This window comes from Falco rusticolus, chromosome 1 (genome assembly GCF_015220075.1).
Source record: "Falco rusticolus isolate bFalRus1 chromosome 1, bFalRus1.pri, whole genome shotgun sequence".
Taxonomy (NCBI): domain Eukaryota; kingdom Metazoa; phylum Chordata; class Aves; order Falconiformes; family Falconidae; genus Falco; species Falco rusticolus.
In genome coordinates this window covers 68028995-68051363 of record NC_051187.1, presented here as the reverse complement: position 1 = coordinate 68051363, position 22369 = coordinate 68028995, and the positions used below count along the sequence as shown (strand labels likewise).

The following is a 22369-nucleotide window of genomic DNA, read 5'->3' as shown; positions in this document are numbered from 1 at the left end:
GTAGCCGCTCCGCTCCCCGCCCCTCGGCGCCCTTTCCCTGTCCGTAGGCAACTCCGCGCGGAGGAGGGACGCTCCCCCGAGGAAGCCACAGTCGCGCCGCCCGGCCCCTCCGAACGCCGGGAGCCGCGGGCAGGGGCAGGGACCAGCGCCCGGGCCCCCTCCCGAGCGCGGCGGAGCGCAGGGGGCTGCCACAGGCCGCGGGTCCCCGGCTCGTTCGGGCGGGGCGGGGCGTCTGTCCGTCAGCGGCAGCCGCAGCCAATCGGCGCGGCCGGCCCCGCCCCTCCGGGCCGTTGCAGGAAGCGGTCGGCGGGCGGTCGCGGGGCTGCGCGGCTGGGGCGCTGCGGGCGGGGCGGTGACGCGGCGCCTTTAAGAGGGGCCTCGTGCCGTGCCGCCCCCCTCAGCACCGCGCTCGGCCGCCATGGCCTCGCCGCCGCTCCCGCGGGCCGCCGCGCTGCTGCTGGCGGCGTCGCTGCTGCTGGCGGCCCCGGCGGGGCTGCGCGCCGCTCCCGAGGAAGAGCCCGCCAGGAAGAAGGAGCCTCCGCCACCGCCGGCGGCGCAGGGAGCCGAGCCGCGGGCTGAGGTGAGGTGAGGTGAGGCGGGGACGGGCCGCGCCGCGCCGGCTGCCTGCGTAACGGCCCCTTCCCTCAGCCGGGCCGCGGGGCGGGAGCGCCCCCCCACCCCCACCCCCGCGGCGGCAGCTCCGTGCCGGCGGGGCGGGCCCGGCCTCCCGGGCGCCTCGCCTTTCGGAGGCCGCCGGACTCCTGCATTTCCCCATCTTGTAACAGGAGAAGGGGAAGCGGCGGGATCACCTCATGGCCCTGCATCTTCCCCGTTTCTGCTGTAAGAGGGGAATTTAGGTCCGACGTGGAAAATGGGCTAATGCTTTTTTTTTTCTTTTTCACCCGATAAGTATTTTTGTGCTCCACTTGCATGCTGGGGGGCAGCCGGCCTCTCCAGATCATCCTCACAGAAGCATATGAAAGCAGACTTTGTTGCGACGCAAAACCTGCCGGTTTTTCCTCAGCATTTAAGATTGCTTTACATGAAAACTTTTTAAATGGTGTTCTTGGTTAGGGGGGTCTAGCGTCAGGTCATCGTGCGCACGGAGGGATGAAAAAATGATTAATGTATGGCTTTGAGGTGTCAGGTAGAGCATGCCAGGTTCCAAGTATCAAACCCAAAAATTCATAGCAGTGCTAAACGTGAAGAAACTGTGGGAAGTCAATGTGTATCATACAGAACATGGAAACTTTTAAATACCAAACCCGAAAACTTGCAGCACTGCTAGAAGTGGAATGCTGGGAAGCCGCCGTGTTAAAACACGTTGCACTCATGTCTCCTCTGGTAGATGGGATGAAGCAAGCTTTCCTAGCCATCCTTGCTCAAGCATGTGAACATCGATTTAATTGGTTTGGGTCTTGCTTTGGATTGTAGATATCTTAATCTCTGTAAAAGTAAACACTTCAGTGAGCGAGTGAGATCTGGAGTATGCCGGTCCGGTTTGACCACTGGAAAGTCTTAAAGCTAGTTTTCAACAGAGCATGGAGAAAAAAAGCTGATGAAAGCTTGTGCAAAATTTTGATGCAGCTGGGATGCAGAGATCCTGCAAGGGAAGAAAGTGGTCCTGACAATTTTTGAAAGGACTTTGTATTTCTTCTGAGTTATCCTAGTCACCCAATTTTAGTTTGAAGAGTTTAATTCTTAATACTTATATCAGAAAATTGCTTGTTTGGTCAAGGTCATGAAGTAAATAGCTAGGGATTGTAAAGACAGCAATATTAGAGCTGAACTAAAGCAGCCTTCCCCACATTTTATTGTAATAGTGGTTCTCACATTCTGGAAATAATGTGCATGGCAAGTACTGTTTCAAAAATCAGTGCACGATCTGATCTTCTTGCTAAGTGCCTAACTAGGAACTTGAGGTAGGTGGCAGCCAGTAACTAGTTAATGATCATTAATGCTGCGTGAGAGGTATGTGATTAGTGTCACACTACGCAGTATGGTATGATAGGTGAAATACTAGGCTTAGTATTTCTGTGAACTAACTATTCAAGCTAATTAACTAGTGTTTTTGTTGTTGCTTCCCCCCCCGGCCCCTTACAGGAGGTATCCTCACCAGTTGCTCCAGTTCACATTGTCAATGAAGAGTCAGCTGAGAAGACTAATTTGGGCTTTATTCATGCATTTGTGGCTGCTATATCAGTCATCATCGTATCGGAACTGGGGGATAAGACCTTCTTCATTGCAGCCATCATGGCAATGCGGTACAACCGTTTGACTGTACTGGCTGGTGCTATGCTTGCTTTGGGACTGATGACATGTTTATCAGGTTAGCATTCTTTTCTTTTTGTTTCATCACTTAAAATGTGCTAGATGCGTATTAATCAATACATTTTAATTGAAATTCAAATGAAGGTAGTAGGTATATGCAGATTTCTGTTTTGAGGAGAGTGTGAAGGTTTTCCTGGGGACCATGGCCCAGATTGAATATTTAGGCTCTTACCTCTAATGAGGTGCATGTGCTCCCTAGAGCTCGATACAAGTTTAAGGAAGAGGAATGAGATTGGGAGCCTAAGCACTTTATTTGATTTTTGGGGCACTTTTTATTTTTAGCTCCTGTTAAATTAGTGTGCCTAAAGGGAATGTGGGAGTGACTTCTCGTTTTCCTCCTAAGGCAAAAGATTCTTAGTATGATGACAAATGTACCTTGTCTGACTTGTATCCCTGGATTGCGTAGCAGTTTGGGTTTGTGCTGAGCCACGTAAGTTGAAGATGATGTCCTGCCACTATCCTTTGGGATGGGTGGTACTGACAGAGCCAAGAGCTGGGGGTGAGAAGCGAGGTGTCAGGTGGCACTTGAGGAACCTGTAGCTGTGCTTACTTAGCTGTCATCATAAAGTCTTTAGATACAAAACAACATTTGTGCTGCACCTCATCTATGTGCTCATTTCTAACCATGCCTGTTTCAGAAATGATCGAAATAGTGTTCACTGGTTTATACACGCTGGAGACAGCCAGTTAACCGGCGTCGGGCTTCTTGGCGAGTGTTTCTATGCATCTGTTTTGGGTGTGTAGCTATTGCTGTATATAAGGCTGCAATTATTGCAGTCTTAGAGTAGTTTCCATTTGCACTGTGTCTAACGATAGTATTGTATGAGTTTCTGCTATTAATCACTTAATATAACAGTCTTTGTCTCTTCTCCCACTTCTGTACTGCTTGCTTCGTGTAATGTTACTTAGTACCATAGGTGATGCAGTATTCTGTAAGTCTTATGACCTCTTCTGCTCTCCCTTTTTCTATACCAAGTCTTTCTTCGAATCTTTCTTGATGCTTCTTCATAAAGGCTTTCTTTTCTGCTTGCAGTTTCTTGCATTGCTTTACTTCAGTATTTTCAGTCTTCAAAAAGAAGTTTAGTTTAACTCCTGATTTATTTAGCAGTGCAATTAATACTGTTGTTTATGTATGTATGTTTACTAGTAATGCAGTGTCATTAATTTTGGTCTTGTAGTCTTTATTTTTGGTAGTGGCAGTGTGGATTAATTTCCAGGTTATGTAGTAACTTAGGAGGGCAGTTTTCAACTAAGAAAGCATGTGCAAGAAAACATACATGGTAATATGCTTCCTTTTAGCTAATTGCATGTGGAGTGAAACAACAGAGACAGTTGTGAGTGCGTGGTCCAAGCAGCCTTGAATGTTAGATGTGAAACTTTCATTTTCTCTTAATTGTTACAGGCCTTTTTTGTCCAAAAATGCTAACTAGTCTTAATTTGCGAAGAAGTACTTTGTCCTGGATACATGATTCTTCCTATTATTTGAGAACTAGTTTTGGCTTAGTTTGATTGCCTTCAATACCTATAAAAAGTACATTCACCGTGGAAGTAGATTTTTGGTCTTTGAGTGGGATCAGTGCTTTTAAATTAAAGGAAGATCTAAGTTGGTCACATTGTGTGATTGTGGGGAGTGTGGGGGAGAAGGGAATAGTAATGCAGGCATTTGTACTTGGCAAAAGAAGACAGACATGGTTTCATGCAGCTGGATGATTTGTGGGTATGTCTAGTAGATTTACCTTGTAGAAAATCTTACTGTAACTTTATCTGATAAATGATTAGAAAGAGATGCTATCCAACATACAGTCAAATTAACTAATATACACAGTGACTAATCTAACATGATTACAGATGATAGTTTCGTGGCGTGCTTGGAGAAAGGCAGGACTTGCGTAGTCCTTGATGGGAAAGATAATGTTGCTTGGATTTGCTCTTGGGAGCAGCAGCACATCAGCTTTGCCTGGTGTGCCTTGTCTGCATGTTAATGGACTTCAGTCTCTGGCATGACCAGTAATGGCTGGAGTTTAGAGTGTTGTTATGTTGCAAAAACAAGAATATAAAATTATATAAGACTAAAAAAAGACAACAATATTTCTTTATCGGTGGGTGTTTGAATTGCAGACTTTGCTAGCAAGCATTTCTTAGATGTGGGAAAAACAATTATGATCCTCATGCTTATTTTTTTAAATGATGCATTTGTTTTCTTTACAGTTTTGTTTGGCTATGCCACCACAGTTATTCCTCGTGTGTACACATACTATGTATCAACAGCACTGTTTGCAATTTTTGGCATCCGAATGCTTCGGGAAGGCTTGAAAATGAGTCCAGATGAGGGTCAGGAAGAGCTGGAGGAAGTTCAAGCAGAAATTAAAAAAAAAGACGAGGAAGTAAGTCATAAACTTGCTGTGAATTATAGGTGATGAAATAGTTAAAGCCATGAGGCTGCAGAATGGCATTGTGTTTGGGGTGTTCAGCTGTGGCTGTGGTTGATAACTTTGTATGGTAAATGGGACAGAGGTGGCCTCTGGAGGCCGTTTCAACAGGTTGTTCCAGTTCTGTGGCAAGCCTGGCTTCTCAGGAGAAAAGGGATTTTCTCCACAGAGTGGGGTGGTGTTGGGGGGGGTTGTTTGTGTTTTTCTTGGTTTTTTAAAATGCGTTACTAGCAAAGAAGACATCAACAGTTTACTCTTGTCTTTACTTTTACTTGTTTTTATGGTCAGGCAGATTAATGCTGAGGTTTGTAGTGTTGCAGCAAAGGTCTCTATTATAATAACTTACTAAATATACTGGTCCGCTTCTAAGGAATAGTGTGGAGTATTAATCTTATTTCTTCTAAGATTAATTTTTTTATTATTATTACTATTTTTATCAAACCCTAATTTGAGAGCCACCAGTTCGGAAGAGGGGGATCCATGCTTTTAAAAATAGAAGGAAGTCTGTGGTTAAAAACAGGTGTAATTCCTACTGAAACTGCTGCGTAAGTGCAGGCAGTACAAGATGGACAATAACTGGAGGTTAGAGGTGATTACAAGTATACATACAGACATATGTGTGTACATAATATGAAGCTAGTTTTTTTAAATGATGTCTAATATAAATAATACATTGATAATGCAGCAGTCGGTGGCTAATAGCATTCCAGATGCTAAATGGCTGGCTTTACTGTGTATTTCATCTGAGTTGTTTAGATAACTTTTCTAATCTTATGGTTGGTTGGTTTGTGGTTTTTTTTTTTTCCTTTGTGTTCCACAGCTTCAGAGAACCAAACTGTTAAATGGGCCAGGAGATGTGGAATCAGGGCCAGGCACCACTATACCTCAGAAGAAGTGGCTACATTTCATTTCTCCAATCTTTGTTCAAGCTTTTACTTTAACATTTCTAGCAGAATGGGGTGATCGTTCCCAGTTAACAACCATAGTCTTGGCTGCCAGAGAGGTGAGTGTTGCAGAATGCCCACTGTTCTTTTGCTGTCTCTGGGTGGCCTGCAGAGAAGTGGGAGAGAAAATAGTCTTGGAGGGTGGTATCAGATTCACGCCTGCTGCCTTGGTGTGCCTTACTTCGCATTACAGCTGTATTGAGACCTGAAAATAAATGCACTGAAGCTCTGCATAGTATTAAAACTGTTGTTGAATGATTGGGTCTGCACAGGCATTTCTGGAAATAGTTGTTTTATATCATGCAGCTGAATGCAGGGGTTTTTTTGTTACAGTGTTAAGAGATGTTACAGACCAGATGTTTCTTTGATCTGTGTGGTCATGCAGTTTTAACACATAGCTTAAAAAAAAAAAAAAAAGAAAAAAAAAAAAAGAGAGAGAGAGACCTTCATCCCAGCAAACTTAAAGCTGTTAAAAAGATACCTCTTTTTAAAAACCTAAGTGTATAGTATGGTACAGCATATAGAACTAAAATAAACTGTAAACTGGAAATACAATCATATCCAGCATGATTGAAATTTGTTTAACTGTATTTAAAGGAAAATTAAGACTTCTAGCCAGCCTTTTAATAAACATAAGTAGCTTGCCCCTGTGCTTTTTCATGCATTGAGATAATTTACATTTTTTCCGTAGAACCCATGCTTCTTTCAGTGCACTTTCAGACTTTCCTAGGGATAAATCAAGTCTGTCTAATGAAGGAGGCTATAATCTGTAGGAACCTCTTGTCTCTATTACAGCACAGGGAAAGTGCTCGGAGCTAACAAAGCAGGGAACAGCAGATGGAGAGGTTGATCTCTTTGTTGAGGCAGTTACATGCCATCTTGGAAAATGAGGAGTTATTACTGCGTCTGCCCAGGTTTTTTTATGTGGTGCTAGGCAAGTTGCTTAAGCTCATCTTTTCACAGGTGGTTGTTGACTTTGGTTTGCTTTTTCTGAGTGTCCCATTAGGAAGTGTCCATTAGACCTTGTGGTCTGGTTTGTGAAGTGCTGAGCATTGCAGCTAAAGGCTGTGGGATGTTGTTCCTTTAGCATATGAAGTGTTTGTGTAAGTGCTACAAAACCAAATACTACAAAAAAATTAATTGTAAGTATCTCAGTCCTGGCTTTCAAAATCAGCAAATTACTATGATCTGGATCTTTTGTCATTTTACCTGTAGGATTGTTTTATCCCCCTTTGTTTCATGATATATTTAGATAAATCCTTGTCTGTGAAGTACTAAGTTACATTTGAGCAATGTGGTAAGTCAGCTGTGACCATACATTCTTCAGTGACGAGAGCATAAAATCCTACATGACTGTTCATTAAGTAGTGTCCATCCTGTCACAACAAACAGGGCTCCTTTGGAGGAAAAAGAGGGCTATCTCAGTGCGTGAATGTCTTGGTGTACTAGGGGAATGAATTAAGATTGTCCTCATGAACCTAGTCCAGACAAAGAACTTGATTTCACACCTAATAGTTTTACTGTGTATAAGAATTGTTCATCTGTTTAAGGAAACAGAAAAGGAAGCTCTGTAGTGTTCTGCTAGACTGGCTTTGCCTCAGCTGCTGTGCCTGAGCACTTCCGCTTCTGGAGACACTATACTGAGGGAAGCTGTGGAAACTTGTTACCTTCCAGGGTGGCTCTGGGGAACGGCATGGGGGCTGGTGTCCACCCTCTGCCCATAGGGGCTGTGCATAACTGCTGACTGCAGGGAAACAGGGATTTCTAGGAACTTTGGATCCTGATCCTGATCCTGGAGGTGGATGTGTTCTGCTGGCACAGCCCTGCTTCCAACCTGTGCTTCTTGGTGGTTTCCTACCTGTCCTCTGCTTGGTGCTTGCCACCATTTTTCACTGGCTTGTGATTTTGGTTCTATTGGCCAGAATATTGGCTAGTGTTGTCTTTTTTCGTATCATATAATTTCTTAGACAGTTTTGCTCTTTGCCTGTTAGAGACTTCATGTGTACCTCATGTGACGGCCACAGCATTTTTCCTCTCAGGGCTGAGCCTCATTTAAGAGATGTGCAGGGGACTTAACTCCACTTTCCCTCATTCATCTTCGTACAGGAAAAAGTTGTGCTACTACCTTGCCTTTGTTACCCGTCATTAAAAGATTTATTTTCTGTTTCTGACGCTGAAGACTTCAATTTTATAAGGTGTTCCATACATATGCTGCCCTTAACGGTGTAATTTGTAAGTAGATCTGAGAAACCTTCTTTACGTAGTAAGAGTTGTTCACCTATTGAGTAGCTGCTTGTTATGCAGTGATGTGAAAGCTGTCATTGACAAACTTTGAAAACTATAAAGTTTTATTCGCTATCCTCTGGACTTTATTCTTTCATACTTCCCCCTTTAGACGATTGAGGAGGGCAGGCAGTGTAGAGCACAAGCTTGTGAAGCTGAACAAAGGAGTCAAGAATGTTTTAGCTGCTGAAAGCCTTCATTTGCAGTTCACGGATTTATTTTTCTCTTTCTTTATAATTATGTTGGTGTTCTTCCAGCTGATGTGTGTTGTTTCTCAACAGCTGCCACCTTCCCTCTAGAGGCTGCTAAATTGTTTAAGTACAGCAGAGTGATTTCTGAATCTACATTTAACGACTTGAAGATGCTTCTTAGTTGAAACATGCCATGTGCTCCTGTATTAGTCAGGTTTAGATTAAGTCTCTCGCTAGCTGACGTACACTGTTACTGGTCTGCAAGGCAGTGATGTAGAGCAGAGCTAACACCAGAGAGTATCTTCCACACTTGACAGTGTGCGACCAGGGAATCAAGGCTTTGCTCCTTCGTGGCAGGAGATTGTAGGACTAGGGTTTTCAACTGTGCTGATGTTTCCCTTCTGTGTTTTTTCCTCAGGACCCCTATGGTGTGGCAGTAGGAGGAACGGTGGGACATTGCCTATGCACTGGTTTAGCAGTTATTGGAGGGAGAATGATAGCACAAAAAATTTCTGTTAGGACTGGTAAGTGGAAACTTCAACAAAAAAAATGCATTAATGCTGGTAATGTCTGTGGTGTAAATGATGTTATGTTTTTTAAAACTTGGAAGACCCCAAAATATTGTTGTGTGTTTTTTAATTTGAGCCTGTGTCTTCCAACCTACTGCCCCACCCCACCCTGTAGTCAGCTCCCCTCGCAGCGGTGACCCTGGGCTGTTCCCAGGACCGCATGTCCCTCCTGCCAAGCAGAGTCCGAGCATGTGCCACCACCTTGCGCACGGTGCTTCTAAGGGGTCTGTCCTTAATTGAACATAATGCTTTACTGACTCAGATTTAAGGAATCAAAATGGGTATTGTAGCTCCAGGTTTAAAGATGGACACAGGTGAAGCATGTTTTGCTTCACTATTGGCTAGCTTGTGGGAGACCAGAGGAAGGAAATACAGTATTTTTAACAGTCAGTATGATTTGATAGTGAATAATAGAAATTTTGTCACAATTCTGAGTACAGACCTTCAGGTGAGCAAGAGAACTGCATATTTACAAGTTATGCCACGCATATAAAAGCCTTCAAAGCTACTCTGTGGGTGGCATAAATGTGTGTGTGTTGTTGGTTTTTTTTTTATCATAACCTGCTATCTGTAACAGGAAGGGCCAGTAAGGTTACATTGGGTTGTTTGTTTTTCCTTAGATTAGGTTGCAGCTTCCTTCAGCTGCCCATCCTGTGATGTAGTGAGATTTCTTGCTCCCAGGAAGGATTCTGTGAAGCTGCTTCCAATAAATGTTCATTCAGAATATTTGTTCTGTAGTTGCAGAGGTTGTAAAAAAATCAGCTTCTCTGCAAAAAGTAAAACATGCATTCTGTTCTGTTTGTTTGCTGAAGAAATTGGTGATGAAATGCTAATCTAATGATTTAATATGTTCCTAATAAGCTCAGTGTGAACCTTTGGCCACAGGAATAGCCTTATTAGGTTAGACCAAAGATCCATCTAGCCTGTTAGTTTATTTAGGGAAGAGCAGGAGAACATGTACAGTGGTGTTTTCCCAGAATACTGTCCCAGCCTTTAGCAGATTGTGGCCACTGCAAGCAGTTAATGTTTTTGAAACTGTCTCTTTCAATATAGTTACCTAAACTATGCAAAAAATGCTGATTATTATGTCCCCCTTAACTGATGGCTTGCTCCAGCATGAGGATATTGTATCTGATTTTCCCCCACAACCAAATGTTCAACAGCAGGTGTCAACTTCAGTTTCATACTACCTAAAGCAGTAAAACCATTCCTTCTAATGAACAGACTATATTGTTGTAGTTGCCATTAGACAGTGGGATGGTATTTGCACATTGTGATACTGAGCTAGAAACAACGTCCGCTGTTTGCAGCAGAAATATCAAGGTTGTTTGGGAATCAGACATTAGAAAAAAAGATAAAAATCTGTAATGTGTCATGGCAGATATTTAACTTTCAGTATCTAATTTTTTTTGTTTCTGCATTTTTTTCAGTGACGATCATAGGAGGCATTGTCTTCTTAGCGTTTGCATTTTCTGCACTATTTATAAGTCCAGACTCTGGGTTTTAAAATTTTTCATCACTGCAAAAGAACAAGGATTGGAAGTGTCAAGCAGCTATCCTTGTGCATTTGTGTATATAATGTACAGAATTATATAAACAAGCACTGAAGATGAGACACTGAACTTTTTATAGCGAATGATTCATGGAACTGATACATTTATGGCAGCTTCTGCAGTGGAGATACGCTTATTGTCCGGTTTGTTTATTCTGTGGTGCCTGCTCCCTTGGTGGGATTTGCGTGGTCTTCTTGCTTGCTGGACCTGGCTCAGCTGAGTTTTGAGGATCTACTCATAAGTATTGAGGCTTCCTCTTTTCTTCCTGTTACACATGGCCGCCTTTCCTGTTTCTTCAAGAGGGAAGACTCTGCCTTGTTCCATGTTGCTCAACAGAAGGTGTTAAGGAGGAAACTGCTGGCTCCCACCTTCAAGGACTTTGGTTCCAGGGTGCACCCAAGGCTGGATAATCTAAGCAACAAGAAACCTGGGAGCAGTTTCTATACCATTGAGTGGCTGAGCCACTGACAGATAATTTTACAAACTTCATTTGGAGGGAAGAGTTCTTAAAGAAATCAGGGATTTTTATCATGAAATTGATGTGTGGTGATTAACAACCTCTACCATGTTCAATATGCAATCTGTCTGGAGCTACCATTATTTGACCTTTTTTTAAAAAAAATTTTTTTGAAATGTTAAAGTATATGGAAAGTAATAAAACAGTCCAACTTAACAGTATTCCATTCCCAGGACTGAACAGTAATGGAATTCTTAGATTTAGATGTGTTCCCGTTTTTCTTTTTAGGAATAGAAATGTAATCTGGAAGATAATTAATAAAACACAGTGTCTCCATGTGAGTTATTTTCGGTATTGTTTTTGATGATTCCCGTAATTTTTGCCACAGAAGTTTACCTAGTGACTGTGTACTCAAGGTGAGAAAAGTTTACTAAATTTATTTTGGATACTGATAAATGCCAGTGTTATAAGGACTTTGAAAATGTTGACCACTGAAGATAGCAGGTTGCAGAAATACATGCTTTTCTCTGCTCTCCAGTGATGATTTGGATTCTGAGCTAATGGCTTAAATAGCCCTCTGAGATCTACTCAGGAGCAGTCTAGTACAATAGAATGTATGGTTTCTGGTATTATGAATCTGCCTTATATTGAAGCTGACGTAATAGGGAGCATGACAAATCTGACCATTCCATTAGTAGCTCACAAACAGAGCAGTCCCTAATTCTTGTCTGAAGTTTCTTTGCCCAGAAACCCCCTTAATGCCAAATTTCCTCAAGACTGCAGCAGCGCAATGCACTTCATGTGCAGTGGTATGAAAACAGGCTACAATTTTGGGCTCCAGACCTAAATGTTCATGTCTTGGCCTGAAAGAAGGGTGCTGCTGGCAGTACCGTTGCTAATTACTAGGTGAGGCACTGCGGTTGGTGTGGTGTGGGTTTTTGGGGGGTTTGAGGGTTTTTTTTTGGTTCGTTTTTTTTGTTGTTTTTTTTTTTTTTTGTTGCGGTTTTTTTCTGTTCTGCTTTTGAACTAAACGTAGTCAAAACCTCTTCTTTCCCACAGCCTGGAAACACACGCTCTGTGTCCCTTGTGTGTTTTGGCCTCAGCGTGGAGGGGATTTGTAGCAGAGGTCATGTTAAAACAGAACAGGAATAGGAAACCCAAAATAGGGAAGAGCCTAAACTTTTAACTATTTACTGGACAACTGCATGTTGTGTTATTGAAAAGTGGTGCTGGTGGACTACAGTATGTTCATGCAGATGTGTCCTGGGTGAACTAACTCTGGTGCCACAGTTCATCCTCCTGAAAATTCTTGCTCAAAATCAAAAAAGCCAAACCAGTTGGCCGTACTCAAACATTGAAGCTTTTCAAACTTTCTGTGTGCTGCTTAAAGCTGTTCTGGTACAAAACCGATTAGGATCAAGAGAAAAATGCACCTATTAAACATGTTGTTTGTAGAGGCCAAGTGTGAAGTTGAGAACAAATTTCTGCAACTTTCACGTTTATGTTTTACTATTACAAAGTCATACATGATGCTTAGTACTGCTTTTGACCAGCTTGGATGCGCTGTAATAGCTAGCTAGGCAGGTAGGGGTGAGTTTGAATAGTGGTGGGTTGGGGTTTTTTTTCCTTCTTTTTTTTTTATAATTAAAGCAGAAATGTTGATTTCTCCTTGGAAAGCTATTATAAAATTAGCTCATGAAATTTTAGTAAAAGCTTTGAAAGGTGCTTTAATAGTTGCTGCTAGTTACAGTGATTTAATGTTGTCAAGTGCCTGTTGGAATTTGTCACAATTTAAAGAATCTAGCTGGGATGTAACCAAAGCCCGTTGAAGGTGATGGGGGGACTTCACTGGCCTATTTTTAGCAGCACTGCGTCTGCTGCGCTGTTGGTAGCACAAATGGTGTCCTTCCACAGCCTCTCAAAGCACTCGCACCCTGGCCGTCTCTCCCCTGCTGGCTGATCCAGGGGTTGGGATTTCAGCACCTTTCATCATGCTTCTTTCTTGTGTTTCTAGTGCGTTGCCATTGGAGAGGTGTGTGGCACTGCTCTGTCTGGAAATAACCTGGAGACTTGAGGTAAAGGTAGTAAGGGGCTGTGTGGGTGCATGCATACACACAGGTCTATGTATTTAAACCCCCCAAAAAGCCTTACCCTTTCGGGTGAGTTTGCATCAAAAACTTCCAGATTTTTTTAACGCCTTCCCTTTGCACATACTTTCCAAGCAGCAGGTCTTAATTGAAGAGGCAGGTATGTTGGTGAGATGAAGCAAGCCTGCTTACTAGAGCTAAAACATTTTGGGAGAATGTGCGAGCTGGGTCCTTGGCCCCTGGGCTAAAACAGCCTGTGCAGGAGATGTTGAAGGCAGAACGTGAGAAGGTGTGGGCTGATGCTGCAGTGACTTGTGGTGCCCTCCGAATTCTGAGGGTGGGGAGCTGAAAGCCAGTGTTTGGACACTTGGGATGTTGATGGATGTCAGCAATAATTCATTCCTGCCCCTCCTTTCCCCACCCTGTGCCTGAAGTGCAAGAAAAGCTCTGTCTCTCTACGTGCCCCGATACCGAGAGACCTAGTGGGAACCATGGGGCGTGTCATACCTGATCGAATGAGCTGTGCAGTTCAGTGGGCTCGTCTGCTGCACCTTCATCGAACGTCTTTAAGATCCTCAGTGAGCTGAAACGTGTTTAACAGGGGAGCTGGGCATACGGGAACAGATCGCTTTGTCTTTTCAGCAGCCAGCTGTAGCACCGGCTTCCTCTCCTCCGAGACGGTGTCCTGACAAGTTCTTCGCCAACTTGCAGGAGCACTGAGCCTGTGTGCTAAAGCGCCAGCGCTGCGCAGCATCTGCGTGTGATCAGGTCGGGGGAGATGTGATCTTTATAGAGATGTTCAAGCAGTGAAATTGTGGCCGAGCTCTTGGGGAGGGCGGGCTGGTGCTTTTGGCTGCATCAGCTTGTTCATGTGGAAAAAAATACAACTGTACCTGTAGTTCAGGCCTGCAGTGGCAGTGTTTGAGCTGCTCGGGCTGGGAATTGCAAAACACCAAGGTTCAGAATGACAGAGCAGGCTTGATGCTGAACTGATGGGGCAGTACGTGCCATGTGGCATTGTAAATGCTTCTGAGGTGTTATGTACAGCAGGTTCCTACATGGCGGTGCTTCTGGGGAAAGAGCTGGTTAGTGTATTAGCCAGCCAAGTCCGGGGTTTTGGGGAAGAAAATATAGAAAAAGTTTAATAGTGCTTGTATCCTTTTAAATGAAGGCGAGTTTGGGGGTTGCCTTGAATTTTAGAATACAAAAGGAACACCTGAGGTAACTAGCTGCAGTTTTAATTGCCACAGTCCTATGAAATTTCTTGTTCTTCTGTAGCTGGAGAATGCGAGTTACAGCGAGCGAGTGTTTAAGCGCTGCAGGGAAGGCTGTGCACACCGTTGCAATTGCGACATGGAAAACAGGCAGCTGTCCACTGCGGCTTTCCCATCCGTCCTGCAGCTCTCCCTGCTGGGGCCAGATGCAGCCAACCTCAGTCACTGCCAAGGGAACCTTGAAAACAGCATCTAAAGCAGGAAATGGCATTTCTGACTGCCTGCGCACACAGCGGGAGTTTAAAAGCGCACACTGCCTGCCACTGCTCATTTCCAGGCACCAGAAACAAAGTGAGAGGATGCGAGTGTTTTGGTTTTTTTTTTATATATATCCCAGTAGAACTGACCATCAGCTGAGATGTTTGAAGTGAGAAAGGCTTGTCCTTGTTATTTTCGAAGGTGCGTATTCCCAGCCCTTGGGTAAAGCCCGTCTCATTACACCGTATGTGGCAAAGGGCAGTAAGGGCAGATTACAGTAAGCTGCTAATCTTCCACCCCGGCAGGACAAAGTTTTTCAAAGGAAACCTACTGAACCAAGGTACAAGTCCAGGTCCAGCTGAGCCCACTCTTCCCAGGGGAGCGCAGCCAGGTATGTGTAAGCTGGGCTGGTGCTTGGGCTTGCTGTTCTGCGTCTGGAAATGTGGAAGAGGGGCTGCAAGAGGCAGCCCGCTGCTGTACAGCATCCCTGCGCCTCCGGCTCGGGGCAGGCTGCGCAGCCGCTGGAGCGCTGCCACCGCTTTCACGTGAGCAGTTTTACAACACATTTCTAGAAAGGGGTTGCTGGTTGAGCCTCCCTACGTGTTAGTCCCAGATACTGTCTATTAAAGTATTTCTGATCCTGAATTAAGAGGATCTGGCAGTTTCAATGTAATATAACCTGAGTTATCCTTATTTCCAGAGATGTGAAATAATGATGTAGTGGCAGTTGTACCAACGGATTTTTTTTTCCCCCTAAGATGACCTTGAACAGCCCCTGAAGTCAGCTCCCTTGGCAAGTTACAGCTACGAGCCTTTGCTAACACAGGTACAGGTTACATGTAACATTCTTCCATCTCTATGTGGCATGCACTTGACAGGTGTGTGTTTCTTCCAGGTGATTTAAATTCATTTCCCAAGTGAAAATACGTTGCCAAAGGGTCTGACAGCGAGAGACTATGTGCTGCAAAGAATGCGAGGAAGACTGGAAATTTTTGTTCCTACTTCATGTTACCCTTGAACAGCTGAAATCTTCTGGAATTTATATCACTAATGCCTGAGACTTGGAAGTGCACCTAACCTTTGGATCGCTAATCTTTACAAGCGATTTACAGTTGCATTCTCTGTAAGCATGATTTTTGTTTTTCACTTTGCACGACAGCAAAATGCCATTGAACAGCATGGCAGGTGAGGCAGCAGTTATAATCACAGCTCTTCTTCTTGATAAGTTTATGGAAAAATGTATTGATATTTCCAAAGTTCAATTTTAAGAAGACTGATAATCTTGCTTGATACATGCTATTGGTCTTATTATGGGTGGGCGTTGACAGTTTTTCACTACAACTGCAGCACTTCTATAGCTGATCTTGTTTTGACTCCTGGGGCGCAGGCTTACAGCATATAGGAGCGATATAAAACTTGCCCGTGTAATTCCCAAAGGCAAAAGATCAGCACCTGCGCATATAGGCATCTAGTGTGGAATTACAGAAAGAACTGCAGACCGTAAAAATAGCTAAGCGTAGTTATCATTTTATCCAGGCATTCAGCTTCAAGTATGGGATTTCCTTCCCTCCCTCCCTTGAACATTTACTTCTAAGTCATTAATGTTTACGCTTTGGTTAGTGCAAAAGGGAGAAAGGGTTAGACCACCCTGATAGGTTACCTGTTACCACACAGCTCTTCAAAGCCAGGGCTGCGTGCTCTACAGGAGTTGTGCTCAACTAAATGCAAGTCTCTGCTTCCTTTTTCAGTGGCAGAGCTGACATTTCAGAACATCTCTACTCCTTTATAAATGGTGTTCTTTGACAGCTCACCCGCAGAAGAAATACCTGGGGAGGGGAGGCGAAAGAATTAGAGGAGGGTATTTTGCCCATGCCAGAAACGGAGAGAAGGGCGAGGCTTGATAAGCCCTCCCGTCCGTGCACACCCCATCACTGCAGTGCTGCTCCGTTGTTTGGCAAGAACAGGGACTGCACACGTGAAGGTAAAAAAGTAGTTTTAAGTTGTGCCCATTCAAACAAGTGCTGCGTGAGTAAATTCCAAGGCAGTCATGTAATACACAAATCAGAGATCTCTAGCCCTTAGAGTGGGGCATCGATTTATAGCGATACAGAGAGAAGACAAAAAAAAATACATTATGCGTTTTTACTGAAATCTTACAAGTCATTTGTTTGGGTAGGGGAGAGAAGATAAAATCAACATCGAGCAACTTCTCACAAGTCGGTTCTGTGGGTGGGGGAGAGAGAGTGCCTTCGTTACAGTCCTGGGAAGGGTAAGAGCGCTTCACTGTGAAACTTGGGATGAAACTGACATCAAGCAACTCAGAAAAAAACCTTCTAGAACCTTAGAAGCTACAAAAAGCAAAATTTTAAATGAGTTACATTTATTCAGTTAAAAAATTGACAGTTAGTAATGGTCACATGAACACCAGGGAACTGTATCTACATTTCCTGACGTCAATATGAGCGGCACTAGGGTTTTTCTGTTTTCTTTTATGTATACAAATCTAACGCCAGTTAAAAAAAATACAAAACAAAATTGAAACCCAAGACACTGTGAAATCAACACTGCTTAAAAACTCAAAATTCAATCTGATATATTTGAAAATAAATAATTTTTACCATTCTCATTAAAAAAAGACAACTCGCCAACAGCTTTCAAAGCAGTAACATCTTTAAGACCATTCCTGAAAGTGTTTCAAAAATAATTACCCTTTGATTGTCTATTAATGCAGCATCTCTCAGTCTTAGCTGGGGTCTCTATATTAGGCCATACAGTATTTTGTTCAGACACAGTGTTTTGTGGTTTTTCCCCCCTCCCTCCTGTTTATTTAGGTTCAATTTCTTTGAATATAGCATATCACACTGGACAAAATTCATGCAGATGACATAGCAGCATGAAGCATAGCAGAGCTTAAAATCACCTGTTGAAGAAAAAAAAAAAAGAAGACAAGGAATGTAGTGTTAAAAATCATGATAGTGAAAAAGCAACTATCCAGTCTCGTGAACAACCAAGACAATCTCACATGTTCTCTCACAGTTGTCTCATCTACTATAATTTGTTTAAATACGTCTTTTTTAATCCAAATTCACTTCATTCTCTTCAACTTTTTCCACCAGGGATAAGTAAAAAAATAAAAGGTTAATTATTAAAACTAGTCTCTTTTTCCCTTTTAATCAAAATAACCATTTTCCAGCCCTCTGACTGTACATCTAATTTTAGTAACGATTTCAAATAGAGAAACTTACGAATCTGACATGTTTGACATCTCCTGATGCCACATCTAAAACACTCATATTAACAATACCTGGGTTAAATCTCTGAAAATATAAATGGTTCTTCAATCGATTTCAACAGTTGAAAAAGGCCACATCTTTAAACCTTCAGAACGTTTTCACACAGATGATAATCCTAAGGAACACTTAGAATTACTGAGCAGGCAACTGAGCCTCCAGATGATTCTCTCTCATAGGCAACTGTGCAACCTAAAAAGTCTCCTTCCAAGGAAGCTATCATCATTAATCCCTTCCCCTGGCCATATAAAACACAAAGCCAACTGGTTTTAGAAGCCTTTTTAATCTTGCACTTCGAGCCTCAAAGGATCACCATATTAAAGAAACATTTTCCAGAAATGTCTCTCTTGACAGTTTTATGCATCATGTTATCCCTTGACGCCCTCCCACTTTTTAACAGTTTCACTGACTAAAGAAATAATCTGTTTTTCAAATAGTCTTTTCAGTAAAGTGCTTGTTATTACTCAAAAAAAAAAAAAAAAAAAAAAAAAAGAGAAAGTGCTATTTGAATCTTAAAGAGGATTTCTCTTCCTGTGAAAAACTGCCTGATATAGCTTTATTTTATTCATTTTTACATAAAGCTGAAATGAAACCTACCTCTTGTAAGGATACTGGGTTACTAATTTTGGTGTTTGGCAGTAGGCAAGATGCCCACAGAAGGTGGTGACACACTGGAACCGTAGTGCAGAAGGTAAACCTTCTAGATGAAATGGAAGGCATATGGAGAGCTCCTACTAGAATCCTTTCATATTTATATACAAATATAATATATATTAAATACAATATAAAAATAGCTATATTCTTTTTCTCTGAAGTTATCCTAGAAGCTTTTCTTCAAACCCTCACCCATCGCAGGCAAACCATGTCTGTTTCCCAAACTCCATGCAACTATGCCGTCTCTTTCACTGTATTGCCCATCACCAGCCCATTTCTTCATAATGCAGTCCTCTCCTTAACAGACTCCTTCCCTTCTGTCAGAGCCATTCCGTAACGTTTACCCTCCAGAACCTGCAGCATCACAGCATCCATTACCGTGCTATGTATTAGGATGTTGCAAGTAGGTCTATGACTGTAGTAAATGAGTCGGGCAGAAGCAAAAGGCTGATTAAGAAAGAGGCGATAGCCTGGTTCTCTTCCCACTAAAAATCAAAGACAGTTCAGCAACTGATTCAGCAACAGGGGAAGCTGCAGACCCTTTAAATATACGCTTTTTAGTCACTAGCTGTGAAACAAAGCATCTGCATACTTGCACAGAATCTGGACCGAGACTCGCTTTTGTAAAAAGTCTGCCTGATTCGCAGCAGGAACTTTTCAAATGTGTGCTATATTTTTCCAGTTTTTTTTAAATTTTTCCATCTTTATACTTTTTCTACTAGCTGGTAGTTCTGCAATCGAATGACCTCCCTCTGAGGTTAGTTACAAAAAGCTTCTTGATCAAAGCATACATCTCTATAGTTCTCTTTCAGTAGCCATTGCTATTGTCATCATCTAATTTCTCTCTCACCTGGGTTAGCCTTTTTTACCGACAGACCTATAGCAGCGCACCAGAGCATTTGGGAAGGGGGAAAGGGGAAGAGAAGTTTAAACGAAGCTTTATAAAAAAAGCTGCCTCATGAACCGTCTGGCTGGTATCTCTATTTTTTTGTAATTCTCAGTAGAATAGTTTAATAAACCTATTTTACCACTATTCAATAGTTCTAACAACACTATTAAAGCTCTCCCAGTTTTCTTTTTTAGTGCTATATTATTATTGTAATAGGTTAAAAAAATTGTTTTAACCTATTTTCCATTAAGCAAAAGTACTGATAGCACAGACCTCCAGTCAACGCAGCTTAATTCAGAAACAGGTGGAATGGCATGGTAGGGACAGTGGAGCAAGGCAGGATTTCTCTAGATAGAACTTTACAGAAACAGGTTTCTGACAATTATTCTAGCCCAGAGAATGCCAGAAATCCCTTTAAAGAAAGGGAAGCGTTCCTTGCTATGTTTGGTATTGGCATCTGTTCCTTGCTCCAGGTTGCAAGAGGCTTCTTGGAGCAGAAAGCGATCCGATTCTCTTTGGTACTATGTTTTGCACGCTCTCCTTCCTTGTTCACCACTGTGCTTTCTGGCGCCAAACTCGCTTTGTAACTGGGGAATAACAAAGATCTAACGGCGGGACATGTGCCGAGGCAAAGGCCAGCCTCAAAACAGAACCGTGTCAAACGCTTGGCTAAACTGGTGTTACCTTCCTGCAGGTTTGGTTCATCCAGTAATACAATCAAACTGTTTCATAGTACAAAACAGTCCATCACCATTTGGTTACATTCATTCAACTCTTCCTCAGAATTCAAGATTAATCCAGCTTTCTCTCCCTAGTACTAATTTTAACTGCTTTTACTGTTTTAAATTATCAGATCTATCAGCATTTATTAATTTTCCTGTGAAGTTCTGGTTTCCACAAACTAGTACCATAAAAACCTACTGAACATTTACTTGAAATAGCACATCGTATCTGTTGGAACTTTTTATTTTCTTTATAAAGTGAAGTTGCCTTCTGAAGTCTTAGTTCAGTGATATCGCTTAAATCAATAGCCTGGTAGTGTTAAATGCAATCATGATCTCCCCCAAAACACGCTTTAAATGCTACAAAAATTATTAGAAAACCCCCACAAAAAACAGCAACAACAAAAAAATCAGCTTACTATTCCTCCTCCTGCAAAAAGAGTTCTTTACTTTTAGATTTTTTTTATCTTTTAGGAGTATTACCTTCAAGGTCTGAGATTTCAGAGTCTCCTCTGTTTTTGGCTAGTGTTTGAGGGGGAGTACCAGTCAAAAATGTTCATGGTTATCAACTCAGACCATTATTAAAATCAACACAGTACAGAAATATCTATGAAGTAGATAGATACACAAGTTTGGCTGACAATGTACTAAGACTTCAAAAATTGAAAATGGTTACAGATTCAAGACATTGTAATTCAAGATGTTCAACATTATCACCTGAATTAAAATCAAGGCACTATGGGTTCTGTTGTTGTTGTTAAAATGACCCTGAATTAGTTCTGACTAATTTTTGAAGGAGAATAAAAAGATTCCAACATATTTTAACAAGTTACAATTCTCACCACAGAGAAAGTGGTTAAAAAGTGCCCAAAAGGTTATTAAATGTAAATATTTTTGTGCAAATTACTCCTATAACTGAAACATTCTTGAAAATTACTGTCATTTTTTTTTAAACCTTTTACATAAATATTTCCAACTATGAACTATATCAAAAGATAGCTTTGGGGAATAAAATTCCAAACCATCCACAAGAAAGCAGTGCAAATTCCTATTTTTTTTCAAATAAAACAATGAATTAATTATGAAATGATGGATGATATTAATGAATCTGAATGTCCTGAACCCTGATGCATGATCACCAGTTCAAACAGCTTCATCAATAATTTAACCTCAAGAAGTCAACTAACCAACACACTATACCTCATCGAACAAACCCTGACATCACAGACAAAGCACAAACAAGAGACTTGTGCCCACATTAAGGGTGAAAATAATGATGCATCATGTTGTAAACAATAGGGTAGAACAGAGGAAAACATTAGTCTGAGTATGGCGTGAGAATTTAGGGCAACATATTCAAACCTACAAATAACAGATTACATTTTCATGCATCATATAAAATATTATGCTCTTTCTCCTTTTATGCAGACATATACACAATATTTTACATCATCTGTACAACAGAGAACTGGATTTCACACAACATTTTCAAAATATTTACTGTCCCATAATCATCTGAAAAAAAATTAGATGGTTTTTGGACTATATTGTGGCATTTTTTTCTGCTAATTCAAACAATTGCTCCATGTCCATTTTAATACTTTAAAAATGTACAGGACTGATAAAAATACCAATATTTTCAGCATCTCTCTCATTTCAGTCACATTTTGAGATTTCACCTGGACAAATTAACACATGGCAGCAAATCCTTTAGAACACAGAAACCGGGGCAACTATCAAAGTTGGCCATGTCCCCATCATCATCTTGTGGCTTAACAGATTCCAGAAGTTAGAAGTAGATCTCAGCCTTGTGTGCTGGAAAGCCTTTGTACTGCTACTTCTGTAGCCTCAGTGCAACTGTTTGTGGAGCAGCCCCTTCCTGGTAGTTCTCTTCAAAAAGAGGCAGACCCCCCCGCTATTGTGGCTGACCTTTGGAAGGATCAGTCATCTTGTCAGTTCTGTGCCGCGGAAGCTGCTGCTGCTGCTGCTGAGACTGATGCTGCTGGTGGTGGGACTGAGTGAAAGTGCTTTGTTGTAGTGGGAAAGCAGCAGAGAGGATAAGCTGCGCTGACTGATTTCCATGAAGTAACCTGGATGTCTAAAACATGGTAACAGAACAAGTTCATTTTTCCTGCTGTGCTGAGAAACACAGGCCTAGCTGCTTTTTAACTTTTCATAAGGGTTCAACCAAAATAAACTTCTGATTTGGTCATTTAAGCGGAGCAAACAATGCAAAGATTAGTTCATACTAATAAAGTTAATTAGAGCATCTGACCAATTATTAAAGCAGCTGTAACTGGGCTTCATAATTTCCCGTGACAATGGGTAGGAACATATGGCAATTTGTCTCCATATCAAACCGTAAGAGCATAACAGGGCTTAAGGAATCTATTTGAACAAGTGCAGGTGGCTGTCATCGCAGTCAAATGAAAAAACAGTGCATGACTTGGCACAGATCCCATTTATCCTCCACAGCCCAAATGAACAGTCAAAGAAAC

At 42.0% G+C, this 22369-nt stretch overlaps 2 protein-coding genes and 1 long non-coding RNA gene across 9 annotated transcripts in view; 2 read left to right on the top strand and 1 right to left on the bottom strand.

Moving 5' to 3' along the window:
- Window positions 1-313: 313 nt before the first annotated feature.
- On the top strand, window positions 314-11098 carry TMEM165 (transmembrane protein 165). The gene is made up of 6 exons (XM_037382918.1): window positions 314-580; window positions 2104-2329; window positions 4540-4715; window positions 5581-5763; window positions 8597-8702; window positions 10178-11098. The coding sequence occupies exons 1-6, from the start codon at window positions 419-421 to the stop codon at window positions 10252-10254; spliced, it is 930 nt and encodes a 309-aa protein (XP_037238815.1). The 5' UTR covers window positions 314-418; the 3' UTR covers window positions 10255-11098.
- Window positions 11099-11261: 163 nt separating this feature from the next.
- LOC119145990 lies at window positions 11262-17257 on the top strand. Its single transcript, XR_005103593.1, has 2 exons — window positions 11262-13612; window positions 14123-17257. It is a non-coding gene; the product is annotated as an uncharacterized LOC119145990 (long non-coding RNA).
- CLOCK (clock circadian regulator) overlaps window positions 16676-22369 on the bottom strand; it is a 67831-nt gene continuing 62137 nt past the window's right edge. For all 7 annotated transcript variants that reach the window (XM_037382833.1, XM_037382823.1, XM_037382856.1 and 4 more), the window contains one exon: window positions 16676-21969. In XM_037382833.1, coding sequence (XP_037238730.1) covers window positions 21787-21969 — 183 coding nt within the window. In that variant the 3' untranslated portion in view covers window positions 16676-21786. The remainder of the gene's footprint in view (window positions 21970-22369) is intronic.